The following is a 26,612-nucleotide window of genomic DNA, read 5'->3' on the forward strand; positions in this document are numbered from 1 at the left end:
TGGTCCAGAAAATGTTACCTCCCCTACCTGGCATGTAGTGGCCACTCAAAAGCGTTTGCTGAACTTAATTCATTCTGGAACACAGTGCGCTATCATGGAGACAAAAATTACGGAGCAGAAACTTTGGAATCCGATCCGTCTCTTCTCAAAGCAAGAATCTAGAATTTCTACCTGTGCAACTTTGGGCAAGTTATTTTACCTTTCTGGTCAAGTTTTCCTCATGAATAAAATACCTACGCCATGTCGTGGGGATAAGTCATTAGCGATCCGATTTCTAAGCTGCGCCTGCGAGGCCTCCCCCAGGCCGCGCGGGGGCGCTGCGGCTCCGCCGAGGGCCCAGCCTTTCCTCGCGGCGCCGGGGGACGCAGGCTGCGGGGGACCCTTGGGGCGGCGGCGACGCGGCGCTGTGACCCGGGTGAGTGCGGCCGCTGGGCGGGGTCGCCCCCCTCCGGGTCCTTCCCCGCGCGCCCGGGCCCCCCTCGCTCCAGGGCCGGAGAGCAGCGACTGGGCTGCACTCTCGGGGCCGCCAGCACTCGGTGCAGGGCGCGGGGCCCGCGAGGGGCAGGCCCGAGGCAGCCCCACCGGGGACCCAGTCCCGCCGCCGCCCGATCCTCCCGCTTTCCCGAGGGCGCCGGCGTCGACCCGCCGGGACTCCGGGTCCCTCCCTGCAGCCGCCCAAGCGACGGGGCTGGCCGAGGAGGCCCCTGCGAAAGCGAGAGAAGCGCGGGGTACGCCGCCATCCCTTGGCATTAAACTTAGTGGTGCAGTAGAAAGAGGCGACCCCTCCCTTTCTCTTCTTTCGACTTGCCTGGGGAACTGTGGGCACGTCACTTCCCCTCCTCTAAGCCTGTTTCCTCCGCAGTAAAAGGAGAGACGTTGGACCAGATGGTCTCAAAGGCCCTTTCACCACTGACTTTGCGGGGTGTGTGTGCGGGGCCCAGCCAGGATCTGTGCTCTTACCCCGGGCCCCGCCCATCTTCCCCGCAGGCTCTCCCACCGTCACCCTGGCCCTTCTCTGCTTGGATGGTGTCTTCCTCTCCTCAGCTGAAAATGACTTTGTCCACCGGATTCAGGAGGAGCTGGACCGCTTCTTGCTTCAGAAGCAGCTGTCAAAGTAAGCTGGGGTGAGGGCAGTGGAGGAGCTGCAGCTGCCTGTGCCCACTTTGCTCCTAGAAAGGGCAGGGTTTGCCCAGAGCCACCCATGGCCTCTTCCCTAGTGGTGCATCCAAGGAACTGAACTGCAGCTGGCTCAGACTTTGACCTTTAGTCTTAATAATATATATTCCTTAGTCTCTCCCAGTGGCATCTTTTCTTTGTAATTCTGAGCAGCACCTGGAGACTGAGGGGGCCAAGCAGGACTGGGGATGAATCCCTGTGAATCCTTGCTGTGAAAATCTCTATGCTCAGTTCTTTGCAGTCTGACTGGGGTCCAAGGGGGGGCAGAGGGAGCCTCGTGCTAAGCCACCTTTAAGCTGGCAGTGGACCTGGAACGGGTCAGGCCCCGGTGAGTGGACCTGGCGCCCCGGCTCAGCATTCCTTCCGGTCCCTTCCTAGGGTGCTTCTTTTCCCCCCACTCTCCAGTCGCCTCCGGTACTTGATCCATAGAACAGCAGAGAATTTTGATCTCTTGAGCAGCTTCTCTGTTGGGGAGGGCTGGAGGAGGAGGACGGTCGTCTGTCACTTGGACATCAGGTCTGTATCCTGCTGCCTTGGAGGGTCCTTCCCGGTTCATTGTGGGTGGTTGGGTCAGCTGGTCAGCCCCTGGGAGGGCAACGCTTGTTGGCTCCCAGGGAGCCAGAGCTGGGGACCCCCCGGCTGCTGCCTCTATCCCCAGCCTCACTTGCTTAAATTTAGTGCTGCCCTTTGCTTCAGCAGTGGAGGTGACATGCATTTTTGTGGAATTCACTTATGCAAATTGATCTATGCTCTTGGGCAGAAAAAGAAAGAGAGAGACAGTGTTCTAAGTCGTGAGGGTGAGTCTGCCAAACAGTTCCTCCCGATGAGCTTGTGCCCCAGAGAGACCAGGAAACAGAAGCAAATCCAACGATGCTTTGAGCGTCTCTCTTTCCATGCATCTCTCAGGACGAGCTCACTCTCATAATAACTATGATCCTAGTGCATAAAGTTACATACTTTTCTGCTAACATACATTTACCAAGTGCAAAGATTTACCTTGCCTGGTGCCTAACCAAAGATCCAGCTATCTCTAATTTGGTTCATAACACTGGGGGGAGAACTGACTCTTTTGACTTCTTGAGAGATGGTATTCCAGCCTCCAACACAATGCCTTCCTGAGAATTTCATGGATCATGTTGGCTTTGGATTTGGTGTGATGCTGATTTGAGAGCCTTATGCCTAAATGAGGGTTGGCTCCTGTAAACCATTTTCCTTTGGGCTTAAACGCCACTGATTTTTTCCTCCTGTTCCTGCTCCAGGTTGCCCAGTTCAGATGGCCTCTCTGGCCCCTGCCACCCTCCTGCCTCCCACCCTGGCAAGTACCGTGGTCCTCGGCGCAGCTCAAACCAGGGAACAGCCGCTGGTCCCCGGGGGGCGAGGGCCGGCCGCTGGCATCGTGGACACAAGCCAGACCAGGTTTTGTATGGGCCCCGGGTGTTGTGCAGGCAAGGAGAAGAGGCACCAACCCCGGCTCCCGGGTTCAAGGGAGAGGCTGTGGCTGGCGGGGTCCCAGAAGAGTCTGGAGATGTTGACACTGGAGACCCTGACCCTGATCAGGGACCCCCCAGATCGATGCCTCAGGCAACGGAGGACCTAAAGGGCTGGGGCCAAAGTTGTGAGAATGAGCCACTGCGGGAGCCAGCGGGCACTGAGTCCCCAGGACCCGAGAGCCACTCAGGGGCGGGACACAGGTTGGAGATGGCCCAGCAGCTTGTGTCCAGCCTGCAGCTGAACTTGGAAGAGGGGAATGGGAGTCAGCTGAAGAAGGGCACAGCAGCAAAGGAGGAAGAAGAGGAAGAGGTGGAAGAGGCGGAGGAGGTGGAGCGTGGCGGCTGTTCTGAGGACGATTACAATGAGCTGCTGCAGGAGGTGATGAGGCTCTTAAGCCCGGAAAAGGGAGGGCGGAAGTGAGGTGGGTGTAGCTTTGGGTGGACGAGGACAAGGGTCTGGTGTGGATGGGCGGGGGCTGTGTGGCGTGCATGAGGCAGGGCTGGGGTAGTGGTAATTGGTACTTTAGGAAGGATTGGGGAGGGACCCAGGGATCGTGCCAGAAGGAGTTGGGACTCGCAGGGCAGAGAAGAGTTGTCAGGGGAGGTGTGGAGCTGGGTCTCATTTAGGAGCAATGTGACCTTGAGCAAGTCAGTTTGCTTTTCTAAGTATCAGTTTCTTCATCTGAAAGAAAAGCAGATAATAATGATACATCACAAGGTAACATAGTGGAAGTGGAAATGCGTTGTAACACTACAGATGGTGGTCATGAAAATTACTATTATATCGGAAGGTTTGTGTTACAACCACGGAACTGTGTGTCTGCTCCTGAGACTGGCTTTGGCCTTGGGTTGGGAAGGCGGGCACCTTTCCTTGTTTTATAGATGAGGAGTGAAGACCAGAAAGTCTTGTTTAATATCATATCACTAACAGGGAAGGAAGGCTCTGGACTTGCCCAGCTCTTTTTCTTACTTGCTGTGTCATTTGGGGAAAATTACTTAACTTTTTGACTTTTAGTTTCCCCTTCTTTAAAATGGGTTTATTGAGTGTTGTTTTCAGGTTTATAGAAAACGATATATTTAAGTGCCCATTTCCCAGTGAGAACTCAATAAAAGTAAGTTACCTCTCCTAAAACTCACACTTACTGCTCTTGCAGCCCAGGGTGCCATCCTGCCACCTTCTCCAGATTACTGCTGGGCAGGGCCCTCGGGAAAGCCCCCCGTGACCCTCTCTTCCCTGCCGCAGGAGGAGCCTGCAGCACCCTCAGCGTGTGGTCTCTGCACCAGGCAGAGCTCGCCTTGCTGAAGGGTCTGTTCTCTCCCAGATAACAGACAACCTGACTGAAAAGGAGATTCAGGTAGAGAAGATCCATGTAGACACATCCTCCTTTGTAGAGGAGCTGCCTGGCGAGAAGGACTTTGCCCACGTGGTGGAGATCTATGACTTTGAACCAGCACTCAAGACGGAGGACCTTCTGGCGGCATTTTCTGAGTTCCAGTGAGTGCTGGCGGGGTTGTGGGGGGTGGTGGAGAGGGGGTGTTTGCCTTCTAATGTCTAGGAAATCCCTTTGTTGTTGGGGACACTTGCCAGTCCCTCTCTCTGTGCCTAATGATCTAGAAAGGTAGAAGGTGGAGGTGGTTGCTTTGGGCTCTATGCTCCGGGGAGTTGCTGGCCCTGACCGTGGGGAGGAGAGGAGCTGATTGTTTGGTTGTAGGCACATTCCAGAGGCCCCAGAGCTGGTCTGCTGGTGCAGAGCTGTGTATCCCTATCCCATGTGTGCTCATGCCTGCCAGGACCAGGGGTTCCCTCTATCAGGCTCGTGGGGCAGCTGGCAGCCCCCTCACCTGCCTTTGCTCTGCATCCCAGCAGACCAAGGCCCGTCTCTGCAGGAATGTTTTTCTGGGGTGAACTGGACTTGAACAACCCAGTAGGGTGAGTCGGGGTGGAAATGGGAACCAGTTGGGATATAATGAGAGAAAAGGCTTTCCTTCTCCATTTCTCCAAATTCCTCGTCTTTTCTCCTTTTTTATTTTTCTTCCTTGTTTTTCTTTCTCTGATTCCCCTTCTCTTTTCTTGCTTAGTTTTTTAAAATCCCTTTCTTCTTGGCCCTCTTTTCTGATTCTTTGCTTCTCAAATAGCCTTCCCTTACCCTCCCTGAGCCTGAGGGAGAAAAGCTGACAGGCCAGCTGGGTGGCACCTGAGAAGTTCTGCTCTCTGTCCCTGAAGGTGTGGCTGGACTGGGGACACTGGTGATGCCTCAGCTGGGGTGGGCAATGCCCCCAAAGGAGCTGAATGGGAGGCCCAGAACTGCTTTTTGCCTTTCACAGGCCATGGAGTTGGTGGTGCCTTCCTGAGCTGTAGAATTAAAGGTTCACTGGGAACAGTAACATTGCTACACTTTATTTAGGTCCTGCCACGTCCCCCACCCTCACCCTATAAACCCTGTCATCTCAGGCCTTGGAGCCCACGCCCTTGGCCTGGCTGGGACAGTGCCTGTGGGAACCTTCTTCATCCTGGGCACTGGGCTGTAAGAACCCTTCGAGTCCTGGCTGCTTCAGTTCTTGGAGTCAGGGACACACCTGACAGATTAACGCGGGTGACATTTGTCTTTCTGAAGCTAATTGTACGGTCTTCAGAGAAACTGCTGCAACTGGTTGTCTCCTCCACAAGAGACCAGAACTTGTCCTGGGCTTGTAGTGTTTGAAGCCTGGAGGTAGAAGGGAACTTCCCACCTCCCAGGATTCTAAGAGGAAAGGCCTTTGATCATTTGCTTTCATAACCACTCTGTCTCCTCTCCCCTGGCACAGGGAGAAGGGTTTCAAGATTCAGTGGGTGGATGACACTCACGCACTCGGCATCTTTCCCTGCCTGGAGTCAGGTAATGGGGCTTGCACTGTGGGCTCAGCCCTTTCTCTGACCACCCTTGAGAGGGGAAGGACCCTTGGAGTCCGGGGAGGCTTGGTTTCCCTGGGGGGAGGATTGCCCATCTCCAGGGTGCAGGTTAAGCTGACCAGGCAGGCTCCTGGGGTTCTGCTCCCACCAGCCCAATCCCGAAATCCGAGAGGGAGCAGAGTGGGCCTTGTCCCAGGAAGCTCACAGTAATAAATCCTTAGCCTTTCATATTCATGTTAGTGCCTTCAATTTCAGGATTTCAGATTCAGGTGACATTTGCTAAGCACTTGTCATGGCCTAGGTACTTCCACATATTAAAATAAATCATAGGAAATGGCTGTTTTTTATAGGTCAAAAGCATGCAAATACTGGCAATTTCATATGCGCAAGCTAATGCATTCTGAGTCAGCTTTCACTGAAATTACTTCCATTTTACTGAGGGGTCTGAGATTCCCAAAATATCAATGGTCTGTTCAAGGTTATAGAACCTCTCAGAACGGAAGCTGGGGATACCACCCAGGTCTCCTAACTGTAACTTATGTTCCTTCTCCCCTCAGCCACTTTCCTGAGCTGCCAGGGTCCATTGCCCCTGTCACACCACTGCCATTTTTTGTGTGTTTATGAATAGTACCCTCCCATCACACACACTTGGCTGGGCTTGTCACACCATGGCCTCCGTACACGGGAGCAGCCATGGCTGGTGGGGGCTCAGTCCTCAGGAGAGCGTGAGGTTTCACGGAGGGGGGCTGGCGTTTAGGGAGCAGTGGGGTGGAGGCTCAGGCTCTGGAGAGGGAGCCTGCAGAAAAGGAGGGAGGGAGAGAAGGCCAGGAGGCCAGCTGGTGAGCACTGGGCTAGGGGTGGGTCCCTGGCTGTCCCCTTAGCTCTGCCATAAACTGTGTGGACTTGTCAAGCCCTGGCCTGTTAACTCGTGTGTGAAACAGTGGGTGTTTTGGACCTGAAACCCCTTCTGTCTCTCACTTGCCGTGTGCTGTAAAAGTGCTCCATGGTCCTGAAGGCTTCACTGCGTAGTGTAACTCAGGGCGGTGAGGGCAGGTCCCCTGGGAGGCTCTTGAGTGGTGTAAGATCCTGGGCTTTACTGGAAGGCAGGGAGCCTGCCTCTCCTGAAGTCAGAATTGTAGCCTGGCTGGGCAGCCCCCGATCAGCAGCGGGAGTGTGGGGAAGCTGGGTTCTGCGCAGTTTTCCGTCTGAGAGTGCAGGCATCCCTCCCGCAGGCCTGCGGGGCTCTGGAGGGCAAGGGCTGGGTGTGGCAGTTGTCTCTTGTCCAACAGAGTGGAGTCAGAGCAGCCCCGTCCCTGAGCCTTGAATGGGCTGCACTGATGGGTAGCATCAGTTTGGGTGATACATGTGCCCCTGGGGCCAGAGGTGCTTCATCCAGGAGTCTGAGGATGTCTCCAGATCTGTTTTCTCTCCATAGCTGCAGAAGCCCTGACTAGAGATTTCTCAGTGCTCAAGATCCGGCCCCTCACACAAGGAACCAAGCAGTCAAAGCTCAAAGCCTTGCAGAAGCCAAGTAAGGAAGCCATGTGTTTCTGGGTGAGAAGGGTGTGTGTGCGAGTTTGGGCAGGGTGGGGTCTTCACCTTCCGACTCATTCCCCACTTCTTCATTTCTCTGCTCTTTAGGACCCCTGGGCTTCAGCTGGAGGGGCTGCGTTCCTCCCATTCCCAAGGACTGGGGGGTGCCTAGGGAGTGAGGGTCCCATCACAGGGTGGTAACTGACAGCCGCTCTGTTTTGGGGGGTTGCCACAGCACTCGCACCCTCTTGTGGGTGTTGTTAGGGAGATGCTTGGTCTTGCTGCGTAGGCCCATGGAAACCGGATCTGCAATAGAAAGAGCTTGGCCTTTGGGGTCAGCCTGGGATGTGATCCTGGCTCTGCCACTTATTTAAGTTGACCTTGAACAAGTCATTTAACGTCTGCGAGTGGTTTCTTGATCTGTAAAATAACCAGATCATAAAGAATAGCCTGGAGGATTGAGTGAAATAATCTAGGAGACTTGCCTAGAATGGTGATGGGCACACAGAGGTGCCAAATGAAATGTTAGTTCCTTCCCCTGTCCTCTTATCCTTTTAGAGAGCAGGGAAGAGGCTCTCAGAGGCCAGGTTTCTGTGGCTGACTGGCAAACCAGGTGGGGAAGAGGCCTGCTGAGGGCAGCCATGCACTCGTGGATGCTAATGTTGCTTTGTCCCTGGCTTCTGGGGGACAAAAAATACCCTGTCTGTAGGTTAGAGAGTTCCAGATGTCCCATGCTGATGTGAGTTTCCTCCCAAGGAGCTCTCCATGTAGAGCTGGGAGGTGGACAGGGTTAACACCTGCTCACCCCCATTTTACAGAAGGAGAAACAAGGGTGCAGCGAGGTGAGAGGATTGGGTCAGGACCCCACAGGGGCCCAGGTCAGGTGAGGCCTGGAGCCTCCAAGGGAGCCCCCTTCACTAGCATCTGGCACCTGTGGGCTGAGCGGAGCCTCAGATGCAGAATTAAAGCTGGGCTCAGAGGCAGCTGGAGCCTTGGGTGTGAGTCCTCACCCTGTGGGCCTTTCCTTTTTTTTTTTTTTTTTTAAGCTTCATTTTATTATTTTTATTTTTTAAATTGTTTTATTAGAGACGTGGGTTTACAGAAAAATCATGCATAAAATACAGAGTTCCCATATCCCACCTTAGTATTAATGCCTTGCATTAGTGTGGTACATTTGTTGCTATTGATGAAAGAAATCTTTATAATTGTATGATTAAGTATAGTCCATAGTTTGCTTTGGAGTTCACTGTTTGTGTACAGTCCTATGGATTTTTTTTTTTAAATTGTATTCTAGTAACACATATTCAACCTAAAATTTTCCCTTTTAACCGCATTCAAATATTCCATTCAGTGCTGTTAATTAGGTGCACAATGCTGTGCTTTCCTTTTAGAGCTCCTGCATCTGGCGAAGGAGAGACCACAGACAAACACAGCGGTGGCCCGGAGGCTGGTGGCCCGGGCCCTGGGGCTCCAACACCGAAAGAAAGAGCGGCCTGGGGCGGAGAAGCTGCCAGGGCCCTGAGGTCCCCGGCAGGCCTGGCTCCCCACCCAAGGCCCTAGGCCTGGTGCCCCAACACAGAAAACCTGTACAGATGCCAGAGCTGCCCTGTGCTGGGAGCTTCGCTGTGGAGTGTGGTGGGCTTTAGTTTGGTCTAGTTGGAGAGGTTGAGAAAAAATAAAACTTGTTATAATGTGAATGCTTCAAAATGTGATGGTCTGCTGTGGACACTAGGGGGTGCTGTCCAATCTCCCTTGTTAGGCCTGGGCCTGCTGGAAATTGGGCACCCAAGGAGCTGGGCCTGGAGGATCCCAGCTGGGCCTAGAGTGTGTCATTGTACAGGTATTAGGGTGAGGTTGCCCCTGTTCTGTGATACCTGCCAGTCTCCCCCAGCTGGTTGGGTTCCCCAACTTTCCATCCTGTGCTGCAGAGGAGCTGGGGGCTAATGGCAGTGCCAAGGGCTGGTCCTGTTATTTGTCTGGTGCAGGTGACAGAAGGGCTCCTTGCAGAAATCAGTGGGAACAGAGCCTAGAGGTGAAATGTGAAATGCGTGCTGAGTTTGCCTCCTGGGCAGGGTCCCTTCGAGTATGGGCAGACCTAATGCCAAGGTGACTCTAACTGGTGCTTTGGGGTCATGTGGACCCCTCTGATTTTGGGGCCCTGGCATGCTCTTGACACAAGTGTGTACTCTGGTATCAGGGTGAGAGAATGACTGGCTCTGGCCCTGCCACTGCCTGAAGACCTCTGAGCCCCTGCTCTGCTGACACACATATTCTGTGTCACCACTGGCTTCCTTAGAGGCAAGGTCCAGCACTGTCCTTGGGGAATCTAGTGACTGCTTAAATGTAGATGTCCATCTGGTCCTCACATGCTATTGTTCCCCGTCCACCCCCAACAAATTTCCATAAACACAACAGCAGTTCAAGGAAAGTTATTGCCATTGTATTTCTGCTGTTTTTCTCTGATGTCCTTAGACTCTCAGAAGGCAGGAGCTGCTCCCTTTTGTGGTCTGTACTGAACAAGGCCTTCTGCGGCCACACAGGACTGGAAGGGCATTAGGAACCCATCTCTGCAGGGGCGGAACCTTAAGCTGGTGGATTTGAGCTGAACCTTCGTTGTTGCTGACTAAAAAAAGAAACCCAGCTGCTCAGGGGCTGGGTGGCGTGGCGCAAATGAAACACAAGATGCATATCATAAATCTTTCATTTGACGTTTCAAGTACATTTAAGTGTTGGTGATGGTACATGGCGTCTGGGGAGTGTCCTCATCACCCAGGACCCTGGTTATAGCACCACTGAATCAGTTACCCACAGAATTGGAACAACAAAAAGGTGAGACACACAGGTGGGTGGGTTTTCTTTGGAGCTGTTCTTTCAAAGGCCCGGATGCCCAATATTAAATGCCACTAAATTACTTTGTATTTCAGAGTCTGTGAAAATATAATCATAATGGTATCTTTGAAAAAGAGGGGGTGGGGCAGAAGCACCAACACTGACCTCACCTAATCGGAAAGGTGGCAGTGTTCTTTATATATGTGAATATAATAGACTAGAGTAGAGGCAGTTTGTTGAGTTGGAAGAAAGGTCTACATATTCAAGTTTGCTGGAAAAGAGGAAGAGAAATGGGATTCAGCCTGACCACTTCTGGGTTGATGAGCCCAAATTTGCCCACATATAAACTGAGAAGAAAATGGTCCCATAGACATGATCTGTGGTGAACTGGGTGGGGTCAGACTTGGATGGACTGTGGCTTGGACAGGACAAGCTGATGACAACCGGAGTCAAGGGCTGAACCTGTGCACCTGAGGTCCTGGACAAGTCTGGCTCTTGGCGCGGTGTGGCGCTGCCCCCACGGCCCAGTGGATGAGCCCCAGGCCCAGCCCTCGCCCTGGCCCCCACGGGCCTTCCCAGGCTCCAGACGTCAGGCAGCAGCATCCAGCAAATGTCAGGAGCATCCCCTCCCTCCTGCAGGGGGTTGAGAAGGGGAGGAGGGCTGGGCTGAACGGAGAGCATGGCGAGGAGTGGAGAGGAAGGCAAGGAAGTGTGGCAGTTATTGAGGGAAAATTCCAGGAAAGATGTGGCATGGCCCAAAGACAGGAGGTGGCCACATCTGCTTCCTTAACGCTTGGAGAGCTGGTTAGTTATGAGTCCACTGAAGTGTTCAAACTTCTTTTCAGTCTCTTCACTGAAGGAACCACCTAAAGGGTGGGAATCAGGGAAAGAGAGTTTGGCAAACTTGGCCCAAGCCAGAGCAATTGGCTCCAGGGAGCTCTCAAGCCCCCAATCTCCAGGGGGCTTCCTCTGGGACTAGGGCAAGGACTGGGAGCTCTAGGACTGGGCACATAACAGGTGCTCTGTAGAAGCCGAGTGAATGAATGAATGAGTGAATGAATGTAGTACTTGTATTTTGACCTTCACCAAGAGTGAGACCCATCACTTTTCCTACAGAAGCTTTCCTGGGAAAGCTCTGCTGTCCCTTTTGTCCCCCAAGTCATATAATCCAAGGAAAATGTTTCCTTATTAGAAACTAGAAGTAACAATGGTTCACTAACCTCCAGTTCTCGACAGAGTAATACCTGACACACGGAGCCCACAAACTGCTGATGCCCACATTTTTGAGGTCACAAGCATCATGAGTTGGTGGCCTCAGCTCCAGCCCTGAAGTAGCTTTGGGGTCTGCACAGGGCTGGCCTGATTCGGTTCTGCCCTCTTTCCTGGCCAGAGCTGGGAGTGAAAACTCAGTCTCCATCCAGGCCTTTTCTATCTACGGCTTCCTTCCTGCATGTGGAAATGTGGTGCTGGCTCCATTCCCCAAGTTCTTTACCCAAATTTTGAGGTTGCCTCTGGTTCCTTGAGAAAGTTGGGCATCTCTTGCCTGTTCCCTGGAGGGTGGGCTGTGGGGAGGGGGCTGTAGGCCTGAGGAGGCTGGAGGAGCTCCCCCCGCAGGACCCAGGGCCTTACCTATGTGGCAGTTGTACATCCAGATGCGGTGGCCATCGTAGCGGGTCCTGCACTTCATGATGTTGTTGGTGTAATCAGATTCCGCAACCTCGTAGTTGGGGTTGATGACAACCTGGGGAAGAGTCAAGTCAGAGGGCCTGCTGACGTCCTCCTCAGCTGTCCTCCTCCCCGGGCCCAGGGTCTCTGCAAGACAGCGGCCCGGCCTCCAGAGCCAGGGTGGAATCGTGAGAGGGGGCATGGCAGATGCTGTAATCCAAGGGCAAGGTGGGCCAGCGGGAGCCTGTGGGTCCCAGGAAAGTCCTTGGGGGAGGCAGATAGGAGCATGGCCTGCAGGGGTGAGAACTCCGCATACCACTGTCTGTCCCAGTGTAATCCACACACATGCCCTCCAAGAGTAGGCCGTAAAAAAGGGTGTTACCCTCTCCTGGGTGCTCCAGGAAGCTTGAAGGTGGTAGAGAGGCAAGAGTTGGGGTCTGGGGAAGATGTGGAAGAGAGCTAGAAGGGAGCTGGTGGCTGGGAGGTGCTAGAGATGGGTGGGGACAACAGCCTGCAGTGTGAAAGACAGGAAGGGCTGCCCTGGGGGGTTGGGAGCCTGGATGCCTGTCCCCACCGTGTGACACTGGACAGGCTTCGCCCTCTCTCTGGGCCTCGGTGCTTCCTCTGAGATAGGATGGGCTGGACCGGGTGATCTCCAAGTCCCCTTCCTGCTCTGCCACTCTAGGCCCTGGGGCTCTGGACTGCTGTGGAGACTAGACCCCCCTTGCACCCCCTTCCTCCGCCTCTCCCCAACTAGAAGGTCATGGCCAAAGGAGCAGGAGCAGACGGGGTCATCACTGTGAGAGGGTTTCTGTGAGGGGCCCGATGAGAGGAGATTTGGGGTGAGGAACGTGGAAGAAAAGAGAAAGGGAAGGGAGGAGAGGGGTCAAGAGACAAAAGCTGTAACTGGGGCTGTGGACCATGGTGTGGAGGACACAATGACAGGCCTTCCCTCCGAGCAAGCACGAGCTGCTGATTATGGAATGTTCTTTAGGTTTAGTGGCCTACAGGACTTTTCCTTCAGATAGGCAGGCAGGCTGGACCTGCCCAAAGATATGTTGTGGGAAACTGAGGCCAGCAGAACCTCTGGTCCTGTTTCCTGGCACAGTGAGGGCCATTTTGGGGTCCTGATCTGAGGGGCTCTGTCCCATTTGTCCCCCGCAATTCAGCCACGGAAGGTAAATGACTGCTCTGGGGTAGCCTTCCTTTTCTTTGATCTCTTTTCTACCCAATGACCCTGGCGATCCCCTGCCCGTGCATGGCACACAGCACAGGGCAAACAAACTTCCCACCCAGAGGTCTCCTGAAGGCACTTGCACACGAGGCTCTGCCTCCCTGAGTGGTGTGGATGGCCGTGCCACTGCGGACCCCATCCAGGCTGCCCGGCAGTGCAGCCACAGGGTGGTGGCACAACGAGGAATTGCATCAGGGCTATCGGGGCCAGCTTGGCCCATTTTGGGGTGGGGGGCTGAAAGATGGCCTCCACAATGCCATTCAACTCTTATGGTCCTAATTCTCATGAGGATCTGAAGAAAATTGCTTTGGTTTCTCAGAAGAAAAATCTGCTGTGAATCCAGGAAACGAGAAAGAGGATTCAAAAAGGGTCACCAGGAGCCTAGTAACAAATTGAGCCCTGCCTCTGAGACACTGCTCACCAGGCCTCTCTGCGTTGAGTGCCACTTCCTCCTTGGCCAGGCTCAGTCCTCCGTAATGAAGGTGGGGGGTTGGGTTCACATGGGAAGGGATGGGGCCAGGGGATTTCCAGGCCAGGGCTTTCACACATCTAAAGGGCTGTGTCTATCTCAAGGGAAATATTATTTTAGATTAATCAGAGGCATTAACATGCCCCTAATGAGTTAATTTGCTGATTGTACAGTTTAGGGGTCAGGAACAGAATCTAGAGTTGATGTGGCCTGGTTTCATTGGCTAGAAAATAAGGACATGAGTAATGCCATTTTAAATGGAAGATTAAAGGAGAATACGTTTGTGGGGCTCAGGCAGTGCCTGGCACATCATATAAATATTCAATACATCATTAAATAGCTGGCACTTGACAGAATACACAATGATACAGATTCGCCCATCAAAGTGATGCAAACCTCAAACACGAGCCATCACGCACTGAATACATGTTCACAGACACAGATATTCATTTTTTAAATAAAGTGCACACTGCTCTTTGGGCCTCTCCAGGTCTGTGGTTCTGGGCTGTGGGTGGAAAAGGGCTTGGCTGTCTGATTTCCAGCCTCTGAAATTGCCCAGGAAATCTTTCAACGTCTGTCTGCGGTCATTTCTCTGCAGGTGCTGCCTGGGGACCAGGGACCAGCCCTGAGCTGTCTGAGTCCCCCCTCGGGAAAGCTTTCAAGGCAGAATGACACGTTTCTGGTCATCCATTTGGCCACCCAACTGGGCCAGCTTGAAAGCAAGATGGGCAGGGATGTGGGAGAGAATAAGAGGGCAAAACGGAGCCACTGGCAGGCAGAATCTCACTCATGCCCCAGAAGGAGGACACAGAGAATACGCAGCCCCTTGTCTCCCTTCAGTGCAGCTCCCACCAGTTAGTGCCCTGGAAGGATCTAGCGGCTGTTTGCAGGAAGGTGGGGAGGCGAGTTTGCTCCCCAGGCCTGGCCTTCCACCCCCGCAGAGTATGTGGAGCCCCTGGGAAGCAGCCATGAAAATAAACACTTGGATAGGCTGTCCCTGGTGTTTGATATTCCACCATTATAGATCTGATTCTTTGAAGCAAAGATCACCCTCTCACAGATCCTCCTTTATGAGGCAAATATTTCTGCGAGAGGTAAGTCATGGACACTCTTGATGGTGCATGGCTTGTCACTGCTTTCAGCCTTGACCGCACAGACCCAAGGCCGAGTGAGGGCACTGGAAGAAACTGGGGTTGGGATGAGAATGTAGCTGAGTAAAAGTTGTGAGTTGCCTCAGAGTCGTGGGACAAATCCCTGACCTGAGGACCAACCTGGCTTGCAGATGCATTTTGATCTGCAAACACCAGGTGTTAACTGAATGAATGTGAAAGTCTTAGGCATCTCTGGTCCCCACTCCCTATTTCTCACACCCCTCAGGCCTCACACACTCAGGTTCCCTGACCAACCCTTTATGGCCTTTGGGGGAGGATCCTGCACTTCGCTGGCCTGGACTCCACCATTCCCCCACCTTCCCCCTCCCCTCACCTGGAACAGGTACTCTCCAGGAGGCACGTCGGTGATGTCGACCCACTGGCAGTCGATGTCGTGGCGGTATACGTCCCAGCAGCCCATGGTGATGCCCTGCTCACCGAAGTTGGCACACTCGTAATTCTTCTGGATGTCTGTGGGGGCGGGGCAGAAGGCAAGTCCTGTCACCAACTGCCCATGGCCCCTCTGTGCGAAGCCCCTTCCTCTGCCCTTTATATACCATCTTCTCACAAAGGGCCTGGCAGTCCTGCCGTGTGTGTGCTGGTCCCCGACCCCGAGTTCACAGCGTCCCTCTTCCCCACCTCGGCTTCTCCTGGGCTTGGCATCCCATTGCTGCCCCGGGTGGGTTTCTGATCTGCTCTCCTTCAAATGGAATCTCTCCACTTCATCCCTGCCCATATCACACACCTCCCTTCTGGCCCAGGTCAAGTCCCCCTCCTCCGTGAAGCCTTCCCTGACCACCCTGGTCCACGCCGGCCTTTCTGGGAAATCCCAGCACTTAAGCCTGTGCCATTAGCCTGGGAATTAATTGCATACTTATCCGGGCAAGTTCTGTGTCAATTATTTCGCTTAATGTGGGTGTTGTCTCCCTCCTCTGGGGTATGGCTCATGTCTGATTTCTCTCTGTGACCCTGACTGAGTCAGTGCATTGTCTGGCACATGGTAGGTGCTCAAAAACCATTTGCTGTTTGATTTTGCGGCCACGTCAGTGAATGACCAGCCGAGTGGCTACCATGTTGGGGCACTCTTCTAGGCACTGGCTAGACCAAGCGGAACCAGCGTGTCTGCCGGGAGAGCCCACAGTCGTGTCAGGACACAGATGTGCAAACAGGTCATTCCGGTGCAGCTATGGCTTGAGCTAGGGGGAGCAGGGGAGAACAGGGTGCTGCCTCTGCCTGGGGGAGTCCGAGAGAGTCTAGGGGTCTCCTGAGCTTGGACTTCAAGGGTAAGAGTCAGGTAGGGTACGGGTCAATTGGCGTTGTGATTTATAGGAAGAAAGGTTTGTGGCAGCCAGACCGTGTGGGGTATGGGTGTCAGGCTAGAGGGTTTGGACCTTACCCTGGAGACTGTGTGGACCTCCCAGTTCAGCCCTGGGGGATGCGGGTGCCTTTTATAACTGGGTCTTGCCCACATCCCCCAGCCCCAAGCCATGGCCATGAAGGACCTTAGAGATCCTTCCCTCTACATGTGAGCCTGTAACACCTCCCACCCCATCCCTGGCCACAGGATACCTCCTTCACATTCCGTGTCCTCCAGGCAGAAGCTGGCCTTGTGGCCCTCTGCCACCTTGGTGCCATTGAGGTTCAGCAGGTCGTAGTAGGTGAACACCTCCATGCTGTGGTAGTGCCTGGGAGAGAAAGGGCCTGCAAGGTCAGTTTCTGGAGCTACCACTGTGTTCAAGCAACTGCCTAGCTGGTCCCTTACCCCCGGGAGGACCTATAACAACAGGGTCCAAAGGAGTGACCGGGAGCGAGAGGACTGGGAACGAGAGCATGAGGGACGGGGAGAAGCGGATGCTGGGAAACGTGGCGCTTAAGAGAATGGGTGCTGGAGTCAGACAACTGGGAATAAAGATGAGTGTAATTCACGGGGTGCTGAGGGTATTAGGAGGTAAGATGGATAGCACAGGGCCTGGCATACAATATGCTCAATAAATTAAGCTCTTATTTTTTAATAAACAGGGACCCTCATTAACTGTAATGTGGGACTCACAACCCATTTCTACTTAGTGCACTTTCTCCAGACTAAATAAAAATCAAAGTTTCAAGTCTTTTTATAAAAGTTTAAAAGTGGTAGGAGGGGAGAGAACAAAAAGGAGGGGGGTAAGTAGAGTAAGGGGGAGAGACAAGGAAGAAAAAATGGGAATAACCAGGGCATGAGACACACATACACCAGTGACTCCAAGAAGTGGATGCTTCCAGGCCAACCACGGGGGGCCTTAGCTGCCCTGAATGGGCTGCAGCGTCACCTCCTGGACCCTGGAACGTGGGGGTCGCCCCAGCAGCTGAGAAGAGCCAGCCGAGCAGCAGGAAGTCTGTTCCTTGCATTCAGCAAATAAAATACAGAGGGGGAAAAAGCCCTCGACGGTGCAGTGCGTCATTCTCGGGGAGAGACACAAAGCGCCAGCGTGAGATGGGAGAAGCGGGGCACCCTGGCCACTCTTCAGCGAGCTGAGAGTTTACATGACATCGAGAACAGATGTAGAATCTCTGTTCAGAATAAACAAGGGGAAGCCCTGGCAGCTGAGTTCTGCTGTGGGGACTTCCTGAACCATGGCTGGGTCAGGGCAGGCCCGGGCTGGAGGAAGGGGGCTTTCTTTAGTCCCATCCTAAGCTGCAACGTGTGTGTCACCAGCATCTGCAACTCTGCAAACATGCTTGTCTCTGTCATTACAGGGACACTTGAAAAACTGGGAAAAACTAAAGAACAAGGTCCCAAGGCCTGGGGACTGAGAGACACTTGCTTTATTTCCCCTCCTCAGGGGGCAGGAATAATAATGTTACCCACTCTTTGGGGCAGGGTAAGAATCGAGTAAGATCAATCACATACAAGACCCAACACAGGGCTTGTCACAGGGAGCGTGTTTGGTGGCTGTCAACGTTCCCATTACTCCCATGACTCCGCCGCTACTGCCAGGCCCACCCTGGCTTCCTCCTGTGGCCGGGAGCTGGCGGAAGAGGGGTACAGAAAGCATGGGCTTTCCGAGAGGGGATTAGAGGCTCTTTTTCCTTTCCTCCTATGTTTGCTTGTGTTAAAAATAACACCAGCTTTGGACTTTCCCCAGGTCATTCATGTTTCTGGGCAAAATGGTGCTGAGCCAGGGGCCTGGTGAGAATATTCACAAGGAGGCATTTTGTGGCCGTCGAGGCGATGACTTTGAGGGAGTCTATTTTGGCTTCTGGAAGAAGCATGATGAGACATGAGGTCTGACTCACTGCCTAAAATATGTCCGTGCCGTTTGGAGAGGAGCTTATGTTTCCATGTTTACTGACTGCAAAGAGTGAAGAGAAATAGGTTTATGTTTCGTTGTCTAAACAGAATTCAGACGGAGCCCCCAAATGGACTGTTGCAAGGCTGACCTTGTCCGAGTCCTGCTGCTTCCTGCAGACTTGATTTAAGATTCTTCCAGAGCTCTTCAGTTTTTCCTCCTGCGAACCCTGGGAGGGAAACTGCCAGTTTCGGAGCCTCCCAGTGTTAGCTAGCTTCTGTCCTGGAGCCCTCTGCTTTCCTCTCAGGCCTGAGGACATCATCCCTGGGCCATGTCTTGCTTCCAGTTGGCTGCATGGAGGGGCCTGAAGGGCTGCCTGCACCTCCTCCCGCCTCCCCCCGCATACTCCCGACTCCAGAAATCCAGACCCGGAGTGCTTGTCAGATGGGAAGGAGTGTGCTGCTGATGAAGACATGCTTTCTCTTTCCAGGCTGGGTGTCCTGACCTTTGAAAGTCTAAAAGGAAGCCCGATCCATGGGGTAGAGAGACGGAAACACAGACTTGGAAAGAAATTCCAGAACCCAAAAAGGAGAATCACCTGACACTTGATGTACGTCATTCTAATCTAGGAAAATGGAAGATGGGCTTAAACCATAAGATCACAGAACTCTTTATTCTAAGAGATAGAACTAGTTGAACTGCAACAAAAGCTAGTTCAGAAAAAGATGGGAAGATTGGGTGTGTTCTTTGTTATTCTAGGTCTTTGGGGGGCCTAAATGAAACTTTCAACCAAAGAACCAATGCAAATTGTAGATGAGATGTTTCTCCATCTGCATTTTTTCCTGTCCTGCCACATATCCCTAGTGCCTCCAAAACGGACAGTCCTGGCCAGGGGCTCCGCGGAGGCTGGGCAATGCTCCTGACTTCCTGAGCTCATTGCAGAGAACACTGAGGATGTTTTCCAGTCTGAGGAGGTGCTGCACAGAGGGCAGAAGGCCTTCTGATTGCTCCATCCTGACACCCCCATGTGCTAGGCAGTCCCCTGGGAGGAACAAAGCCCCTTAATGGGATGAGGGCCTCAAATTGGCTAACAGATTGGCCCATATCCCAGCTGCAGGGCTTGGCTCCTGCAGGGGTTGCTGAGCACATGGAAAAGTCAGGGTGGAGCAAGCAGAAGTCTTGCTTCTGCAGCAGGGTCCTCATCTTTTCCCCTGAGAGAGACTGGGAGGGCTGTAACCCCTGTGCTAGAACCTCCATCTCCCCACTTCACCAGCTTCCTTCGTCTGCAAGGGCCTCCCCAGGGTGAAGGCCGAGCCTTTGGAGCCCTTCAGGCACAGCGGAGATGGAGATCCACTAAGGGCAGGGCAGCTCCAGACCCTGGGTAGATCTGGCCCCATCAAAGGCCCCATCAAAGGCCGTGACGTTAGACACCAGTTAAGCAGGTGTGGCCCCACTACCTGCGAGTGGATCTCATCAAGGAAGGACCTCATTGAGCTCATCAACCACAGGCCAGAGTGCAAATGAGAGACCCTGAAGATGTTTCCTCTTTTTCTGGTCAGCTGGGAAACTCTTGAGGTGGTGGGTAGGTGTCTAATCTTTGTCTTTCATCTTAGGACTTTCAAAGAACCTAACTCTGTACTTTGTTGTAGCTTCAATTAAATTGCGAATGACTGTTTTCCACACTCACTAATTTGAGGCAGGGGTTCTGAGTCTGGGATCCCCAGGTGGGCTTTGGATGTCTATGAATCTGCTGAAACAATATGTAGAGTCTTCTACAAATATTTTTTTGAGGGAAGGAAGGGCCAGCTTTTCTCATACATCCAAAGAGACCCAGCGGAGGTTTGGGGCCAGGAGCCCTGTTGAAAGGTCCTCCCCAGAGCCTGAAGAAGGCACCTGGAGCCCTGCTCTGATCCTTGAAGCTCAGGGTCCCAGGTTCTCAGTGGAGGGACCAGGAGGAGAGGCTTGAAGGGACATCTGCTTTTAGCCAGCAGCTTCCTTCCCACCCATCCCTCCCGAACTGTCGACTAGAACATCTGTGAGCAAAGAAATAAAATAGACCACAGGGAAAGGATGGAGGGAAGGGGTTGGGGGTGATGTCAGAGATCAGAGACCCCAAGAAGCAACACTTCAGTGATGTCGCCACGTGACTATTCTCAGAGACGAGACAGATTCCTTGGAGAGAAGTACATGCCACACAGATTCCTACCACGTCACCTGTGGGTGGGCTGCCACATGCAGGGCACAGATGCAATTACCGTCTACTTACAGACCCACAGGCAGTGGCAGCCCCTGCAGGCCCAGGGCTTCCACCCGCACAGCCTCCGAGGGACATCAGGCACCAGCATTGTCATGGCTTTAATTCTACCCTTTGGCTTATACCCTGAATTAGATTGACATGCTTCTATAGAAGGACCAAAATTTCTTTGGCTAATGAGGGCTTTCAGAGAATTCAGATAATAATTAGAAAGGGAAAACAGCACCCCTAAATTATATCACAGTCTTTTGTTTTTAAACAGGTTAAACAACTCTACCCCCAAACTGTTTGGAATGTGACGAGGCCATAAATTGTGATGTGAGAAAGAAGCCTGAGAGACTTTTGATTAAAAGTCAGCAGAGAATCTGCTTATAATTGTGCATAAGAGTCTCCCCCTGAGTACCTCTTTGTTGCTCAGATGTGCCCCGCCCCCCTCTCTCTAGCTAAGCCAACTCGGCGAGTGAACTCACTGCCCTCCCTTCTATGTGGGATCTGACTCCCAGGGGTGTAAATCTCCCTGGCAACGCAGGATATGACTCCCAGGGAGGAATCTGGACCCTGCATCATGGGATTGAGAACATCTTCTTGACCAAAAGAGGGATGCAAAATGAAACAAAATAAAGTTTTAGTGGCTGAGAGATTCCAAATGAAGCCGAAAGGTCACTCTGGTGGGCATTCTTATGCACTATATAGATAACACTTTTTAGGTTTTAATGCATTGGAATAGCTAGAAGTAAATACCTGAAACTATCAAACTGCAACCTAGTAGCCTTGACTCTTGAAGATGATTGTATAACAATGTAGCTTACAAGGGGTGACAGTGTGATTGTGAAAGCCTTATGGATCACACTTCCTTTATCTAGCATATAGATGGATGAGTAGAAAAATGGGGACAAAAACTAAATGAAAAATAGGGTGGGATGGGGGGATGGTTTGGGTGTTCCTTTTTACTTTTATTTTTTATTCTTATTTTTACTTTTTCTGGTATAAGGAAAATGTTAAAAAAATAGATTGGGGTGATGAGTGCACAACTATATGATGGTACTGTGTGAACAGCTGATTGTACACCACAGATGACTGTATGATATGTGAATATATCTCAATAAAACTGAATTAAAAAACATAAAAAAACAAAAAAAAAGAGCCACCAGAGGTAATAGAAAGAGCATACACTTCGGAGACAGGACTGAGTCAGGATCCTGGCTCTGCAACTTCTTGTGTTATCTTGGGCAAACTGTATAAAGGCTGAGCCTCCATTTCTTTACCAATGAAAATGAGGGTTAGATGAGCCTGGCACTTAGAAAGAGGTCAATAAATGATAGTTCTCTGCTTCTAACAGTGATCACATTTTAAAGCTGGCAGGGAGCCTGGAGATCACCTGGACCTGGGCTTTGTGCAGATGATCCCATGGGAATGCAGTGGGAAGGCAGGTTCTGATCCTTGGGGTTGCAGTGGAGCCTGGGATTCAGCATTTCTCAGGCTCCCAGGTGATGCCAAAGCCGCCAGTCTCTGGACCTCACTTTTAGAAGCAGGGATCAGCACCAATGCTTTGTTTACAGAGGGGCTCTCTGTGGCAGACAGGAGGGAAAGCACTGGGTGAACCTTTGGGGACCTCTCCAGGGGATTCCTGCTGCCTTTGAACGGCAGAGGCCTCCCTCACTTTCTTTTCCATAGTATGCTTGCTTCCGTTCCCACTGCCGACAGGGCTGAGCAAGAGGAAGTGAACAAGCAGGGGCCACAGGTTCTGGATGAGATCAGAAGTCAAGGCAAAAGGAATAAAGGGAAGGCAGAGGGATGGGCAGGGGGCTTCTGTTGGCCCCAGCTGGGGCTGGCTCTAGGATTCCACCCGTTCTTGCCCAGGGGCCATGGCCCTGGGATCAGATGCACACACTGACAGAGCTGCAAGGGCCACTCGAGGCCCACCCTCACGCAGCCAGCTGGGGGCACAGCTGGATTTAGAGACCCGTTCTTCTGACTCCTAGGCTAGCACTCTTGTCTCCACACCCATTGTCTTCCTAGAGGTATTTAAAATACATACTAGCACTGAAATACATGTTTGTCAATGAAATCAGAGTCAAACATTTGTAGAACCCCAAAGCACCCTTCAGAGCACAAACTTGTAGAGGGGCACAACTTCTAAAACCATTGTCTGAGCACAGGGAAGGGGACATTGTGCACTCAAAACAAAGTCTTTCTCCTGATGTAAGAGGTATTGGAGGCAAGACAGAGAGCAGGGCTCAGGGCAGGTGAGGTGGGCCAGGGGAGTTGGGGGTGGAGAATGGCCTCGGTAAATGTGGAAGTCCAGCGTGGCAGACTCGACTCACTCCAACTTGGGAAAACCATTCCCCCTGGACTGTGGCCTCTTGACTCTCTCCGAGTGACCCTGGGGATTCTGAGTCCCCCTTCGGTGGCTCTGCTGTGTGTCGTGCAGGGGCAGCTTGGCGGCAGTCGAGGGAGGCTTACCTGTGGCAGTCGTGCCAGATCCAAGCATGGCGGCCGTTCTTGGGTCGGAAGTCAGATTGGCCGTTGTTGTGGATCTGGGAGGAGAAGCGCAGAAGCCGGCGGTAGCCCGTGGTGGGGTCGGTCTTGGCGGCCGAGGCCGAGAGGCAGTTCTCCTCCATGGCACACTGCAGCATGAACATGGGCCGGTCTTCCAGGTAGGTGCTCTGCTGGACAATCTCCGCACTGAGGACCAGGTCAGGGGCGGCTGGGGAGGGGCAGATACGGCATTCAAACAAGCCAAGAGACTCTGCCCTGAGCACTTCACTTCTGGGCTGGGACAAAACCCCTACCCCTGCTTACTACTACCTTCTCGGACTGGCTCAAAATCTCCTCAAGGTCACCTTCTTTGCTAACCCTACCCCAAATTACTCCTTCCTTTTAATGACACTTCTTCAATTTAACAGTACAGATTGGCAAAATGTTGACAATTGTTGAATTTGGGTGAGGGATATAGGAGGGCTCATTATATTATTCTCTCTACTTTTAGTTGGCTTGAAATCTTCCATAATAAAAAGTAAAAACAACAATGACAACGACAGAACTGTGCTACCCAGAGAGAGACACTGATAAGACCTGGGTCTGATTCTTCCGGGAATTACATAAATACACTTTCCAACATGTATAATATTGTATGTAGATCTGTAGTTTGCTTATACTCTTTCCCCTAAAATACATCTTGATATATTTCCATGTTAATAAATATCCATTACGATGTTCATTTAATGGCTACATAATATTTCATTTATAACCCTATCCCATATTTTTGGATATTTTGCTGGTTTGGAACTCTTCACTGTTAGGGATAAAGCTGTGATAAACATCCTATAGTAAATCTGTGTATATAGCTTTGTCTCTTTAGAGTATGTTTCTATACGGGAGATTGCTGGGACAAAGGCTTTTTAAGGCCCTGATGCTTCTTTATAGGTTGTTTCAGTCTCCACCTAACAGTGCTGGGCACATGAAAGTTCTCCCTAGGTGCATATCTCTTAAAACAGGCTTGATTTACTTATCCTAAACTGAGAGAGTTCAGAGCAATGGCCCCAGAAAACTCATTTTTGGGTCTTCCATGAGGATGGCCAGGGCATGGTTCATCTCATAATTCTAGGTCCTTGAGAGAAGGGGCTTTTTTTTTTAACTAATGGGCTTGTTTCTATCTCATGGATACTGTAAATTATATTAGTGACCAGGTTTCCCTCTTTCCTTTGGCTGCTAGGAAGCCCACTGTTAGATTTATGACCCACCTAGAGGTAGTGTATGGTACCTAATTTTTTTATTAACCCTTCTCCTGGCTCCATTTTAAGCCACTATCCTTTTGCTGGTAACTGCCTTTCTTTAATCTGCTTTTAATTTAAGCTAACTTTATTTAGATTTATGTTATTTTAATTTCTTTTTGGAAAAGATGGGATATTAAGAATATAAATAAATTAATAAACAAAGGACAGGCCCCTGACAGGGTGTGTGACTGCCGTCTCCCTGCACAGGTGCTCTCCCTCGTGGAGGCAGGTCAGGGTGGTGGCCTCGCCATCTCTCCTCTGAGGACACGAGAGCTTGTGATGTCTCCCCAGAGAAGCTCATTCTGGGCATTGGAGAACCCTGCTTTACAGAGGATTGGAGATGCTAAATAAGTCCAAAAGGGGTTGGTGAGAATCGAACTGACTGAGCTCAGGTTTAACCGTCTCCCTAACGAGCATAATTGGCATTGCATCATTTGTTTATTAAGCACACACATTTATCCATTGTCCCACTTAACTTCCAGTTTCTAGAAAACAAAACAAAGCGACTGTGGATCACAGCAATTAACTAACTTAGCCAACAGCAGCTAGTAGGCAACAGGTCTGGTCTCAAGTTCTCTGGCCTGATCCTGGGTCTTTTTCACCTCCCAGATTCATGACAGGGGTGGCTAAGTGTAGTTTTATGAGGCCGGGGGTGAGGAGGGTGGGGTTTACGCCTAGGAGGGCAGCACAGCCACAAGGCCGACGGGCTGGTCCTCTGTCAGCTGGAAGGGGACCCTCAAGAGACAGGCCCTTCTGAATCCTGGCTGGGGGTTTCCCTTCCATATTTTCAGTCTCTCTATAATTCTCAGGGAGTAACCAGGAAGCTAAATTACCACTAGGGTGTGAAAAAAGGAAGCGGTCTATGGAACAGTCTGGAAGGCAAGGGGGCAGAGTGCCTTCTATGCTTCACTGGCTTCGCTAACCTCAGAAACACACTCCCAGGAAAGTATTACCTCCTCCAGTTAACTGATGAGAACAGAGTCCTTAGCCACATAATCTGCCCGAGGTCACTTAGAGTGAACAGTGGCCCTGGGATTTGAACATAGTGCTCCCAGACTCCCAAGTCCCTCCCTCCGACTTTCTTTTACCCTCTGTCAACAGGCCAGGTTGGTGGTTGGGGCATGAGGGCTGGTCTCTTTCCTCCCCATCTCTTGTCACCTAACAAGAATCAGTCTCTGCCTCCCCCTTTGCTCAGCCCACGGCGGAGGCCCCAGGGCCTTGCATGGAGTGACTGCTGAGACACGGCTTCTCCTGGGGCCTGGCAGGGAGTGGGGGACTCTCACTTTCTGAGCAGGCCACTCCGGCCCCGTACTGCACCCCGCCCTGGGGGCAGGCCACGTCCTCCCCGTCGTGGCGGCAGTGAGCCAGGGACAGCTCCGTGCCCGAGCACTTCACTCCGCTCATGACCACTCTGTTGGCGTAGGCATTTCCGTGCCAATACCAGGTCTCCTGGATGAATCAACAAAAAAATGGTCAGTCCGGCACCTTGAATTTTCACTTTTTCATATTTTACCAACTTTCAGTCCCACAAAAAATCCCAAGGTTTTATGATCTCATTTTTCAGATGGAGATAGCTGAAGCACAGAGAGCCACTTATCCAAATCATGCAGTTGAAATCCAGGTCTTCTGACCCTAGCACTTGGATTTTACCGCTCTCCCCCTTGGGAAAGTCTATGGAAGCTGCAGTCACACAGTTGTTCAAAGTTGCATGTCGGGAATGGGAAGCACCTGCAGCTCCCCCTGCCTCACCCTGAGCCCAAGACAGACATTGCTAATCAACCACAGCACACTCTCCTCTAAGCCAGAATGTGATCTCAGAGCCCTCAACCCAGTGCTCCAGGAGGGTACCACACAGTGATCAGAGCTGGCAGGAGAGAAGAAATCTATTTACCTATGTCAATAATTAGTTAGATATGACATAAAGTCTAATATCTGGATTCACTTCTGGGGAAAGCAATGAATAGATGGTTCTACACAGAGTTCATGTTGCTAAGATTTACTGGGCCCTGTGGTAGTTTGGAGCTGCATGTGCCCCGGAAAAACATGCTCTTAAACCTAATCCATCCTGTGGGTGTGGACCCATCGTGAGTAGGACCTTTTGATGAGGTTACTTCAGTTAAGGTGAGACCCACCTCAATCAGGATGGGTCTTCATCCTGTTGCTGGAGTCCTTTATAAGCAAAACAAAATTCAGATAAAAAGGGAGAAAGCCACAGGAAGCAAGAAGCCGAGAGAAAACCACAGAGGGAGCAGACAGAAGCTGAACATCGTCGGAACCCAGAAGAGAAGGGAGAGACCAGAGGCCGCCATGTGACTTGCCACGTGACAAGCCAAGGACCAAGGATTGCTGGCAGCCAGCCCCAGAACACCACGGTCTTCAGGAAGAAAACATCGCTTTGATGATGCCTTGATGCGGACTTCTATCTTAGCCTCAAAACCATGAGCGCACAAATTCCTATCGGGTAAGCCGAACCATTGCATGGTATTTGCTTGAGCAGCCTAGGAAACTAAAACAGGCCCCTTTGATCTATGGGATGTCAAAACCCTGTTAGTATAAACTTTCACACTTCCCAGCAGTTTCCAGCAGAGAAACAGGAGGAACAGAGGGAGGAAGTTGAGGGCAGAGCGGGGATGAGGACACAGGAGGGTGCCTCGTCCCTGAGGTCTCTTGGGCTTTGGAACCCAAGGCAGGATCAGGGTTCAGGGAAGTTTTCTGGGCACCTCAGAGGAGAGCTCAACAGAACAGGAAGGGCCTTGGAGGAATCTCATCCAACTCCTTCATTCTCCAGATGAGCAGCCCGGCCTGGAGAGGGGCTGGGATGTGTAATAAGTGGAAGATTCAGGACTGACATCAGGCCCAGGCCCATTTCACGACTCCAG

At 51.9% G+C, this 26,612-nt stretch overlaps 2 protein-coding genes across 2 annotated transcripts in view; one reads left to right on the forward strand and one right to left on the reverse strand.

Annotated features, from left to right (window-relative positions):
- Positions 1 to 240: 240 nt before the first annotated feature.
- R3HCC1 (R3H domain and coiled-coil containing 1) lies at positions 241 to 8,786 on the forward strand. Its single transcript, XM_037812777.1, has 9 exons — positions 241 to 245; positions 304 to 728; positions 988 to 1,114; positions 1,555 to 1,692; positions 2,436 to 3,045; positions 3,989 to 4,161; positions 5,472 to 5,542; positions 6,992 to 7,087; positions 8,481 to 8,786. The coding sequence occupies exons 1-9, from the start codon at positions 241 to 243 to the stop codon at positions 8,609 to 8,611; spliced, it is 1,776 nt and encodes a 591-aa protein (XP_037668705.1). The 3' UTR covers positions 8,612 to 8,786.
- The window catches only part of LOXL2 (lysyl oxidase like 2), a 93,858-nt gene continuing 75,581 nt past the window's right edge, over positions 8,336 to 26,612 (reverse strand). The window contains exons 9-14 of the mRNA XM_037813045.1: positions 25,017 to 25,182; positions 22,421 to 22,664; positions 16,007 to 16,122; positions 14,772 to 14,908; positions 11,548 to 11,659; positions 8,336 to 10,784 (exon numbers count right to left, since the gene is read on the reverse strand). Of these exons, the coding sequence (XP_037668973.1) occupies positions 10,705 to 10,784; positions 11,548 to 11,659; positions 14,772 to 14,908; positions 16,007 to 16,122; positions 22,421 to 22,664; positions 25,017 to 25,182 (855 nt within the window). The 3' untranslated portion in view covers positions 8,336 to 10,704. The remainder of the gene's footprint in view (positions 10,785 to 11,547; positions 11,660 to 14,771; positions 14,909 to 16,006; positions 16,123 to 22,420; positions 22,665 to 25,016; positions 25,183 to 26,612) is intronic.

Source organism: Choloepus didactylus, chromosome 20 (genome assembly GCF_015220235.1).
Source record: "Choloepus didactylus isolate mChoDid1 chromosome 20, mChoDid1.pri, whole genome shotgun sequence".
NCBI classification, from domain to species: Eukaryota; Metazoa; Chordata; class Mammalia; order Pilosa; family Megalonychidae; genus Choloepus; species Choloepus didactylus.

Coding starts and splice junctions, on each gene's coding strand:
- R3HCC1 (XM_037812777.1), top strand. Junction 3,046..3,988: donor ACAATGAGCTGCTGCAGGAG/GTGATGAGGCTC, acceptor GTTCTCTCCCAG/ATAACAGACAACCTGACTGA. Junction 5,543..6,991: donor CTTTCCCTGCCTGGAGTCAG/GTAATGGGGCTT, acceptor TTCTCTCCATAG/CTGCAGAAGCCCTGACTAGA.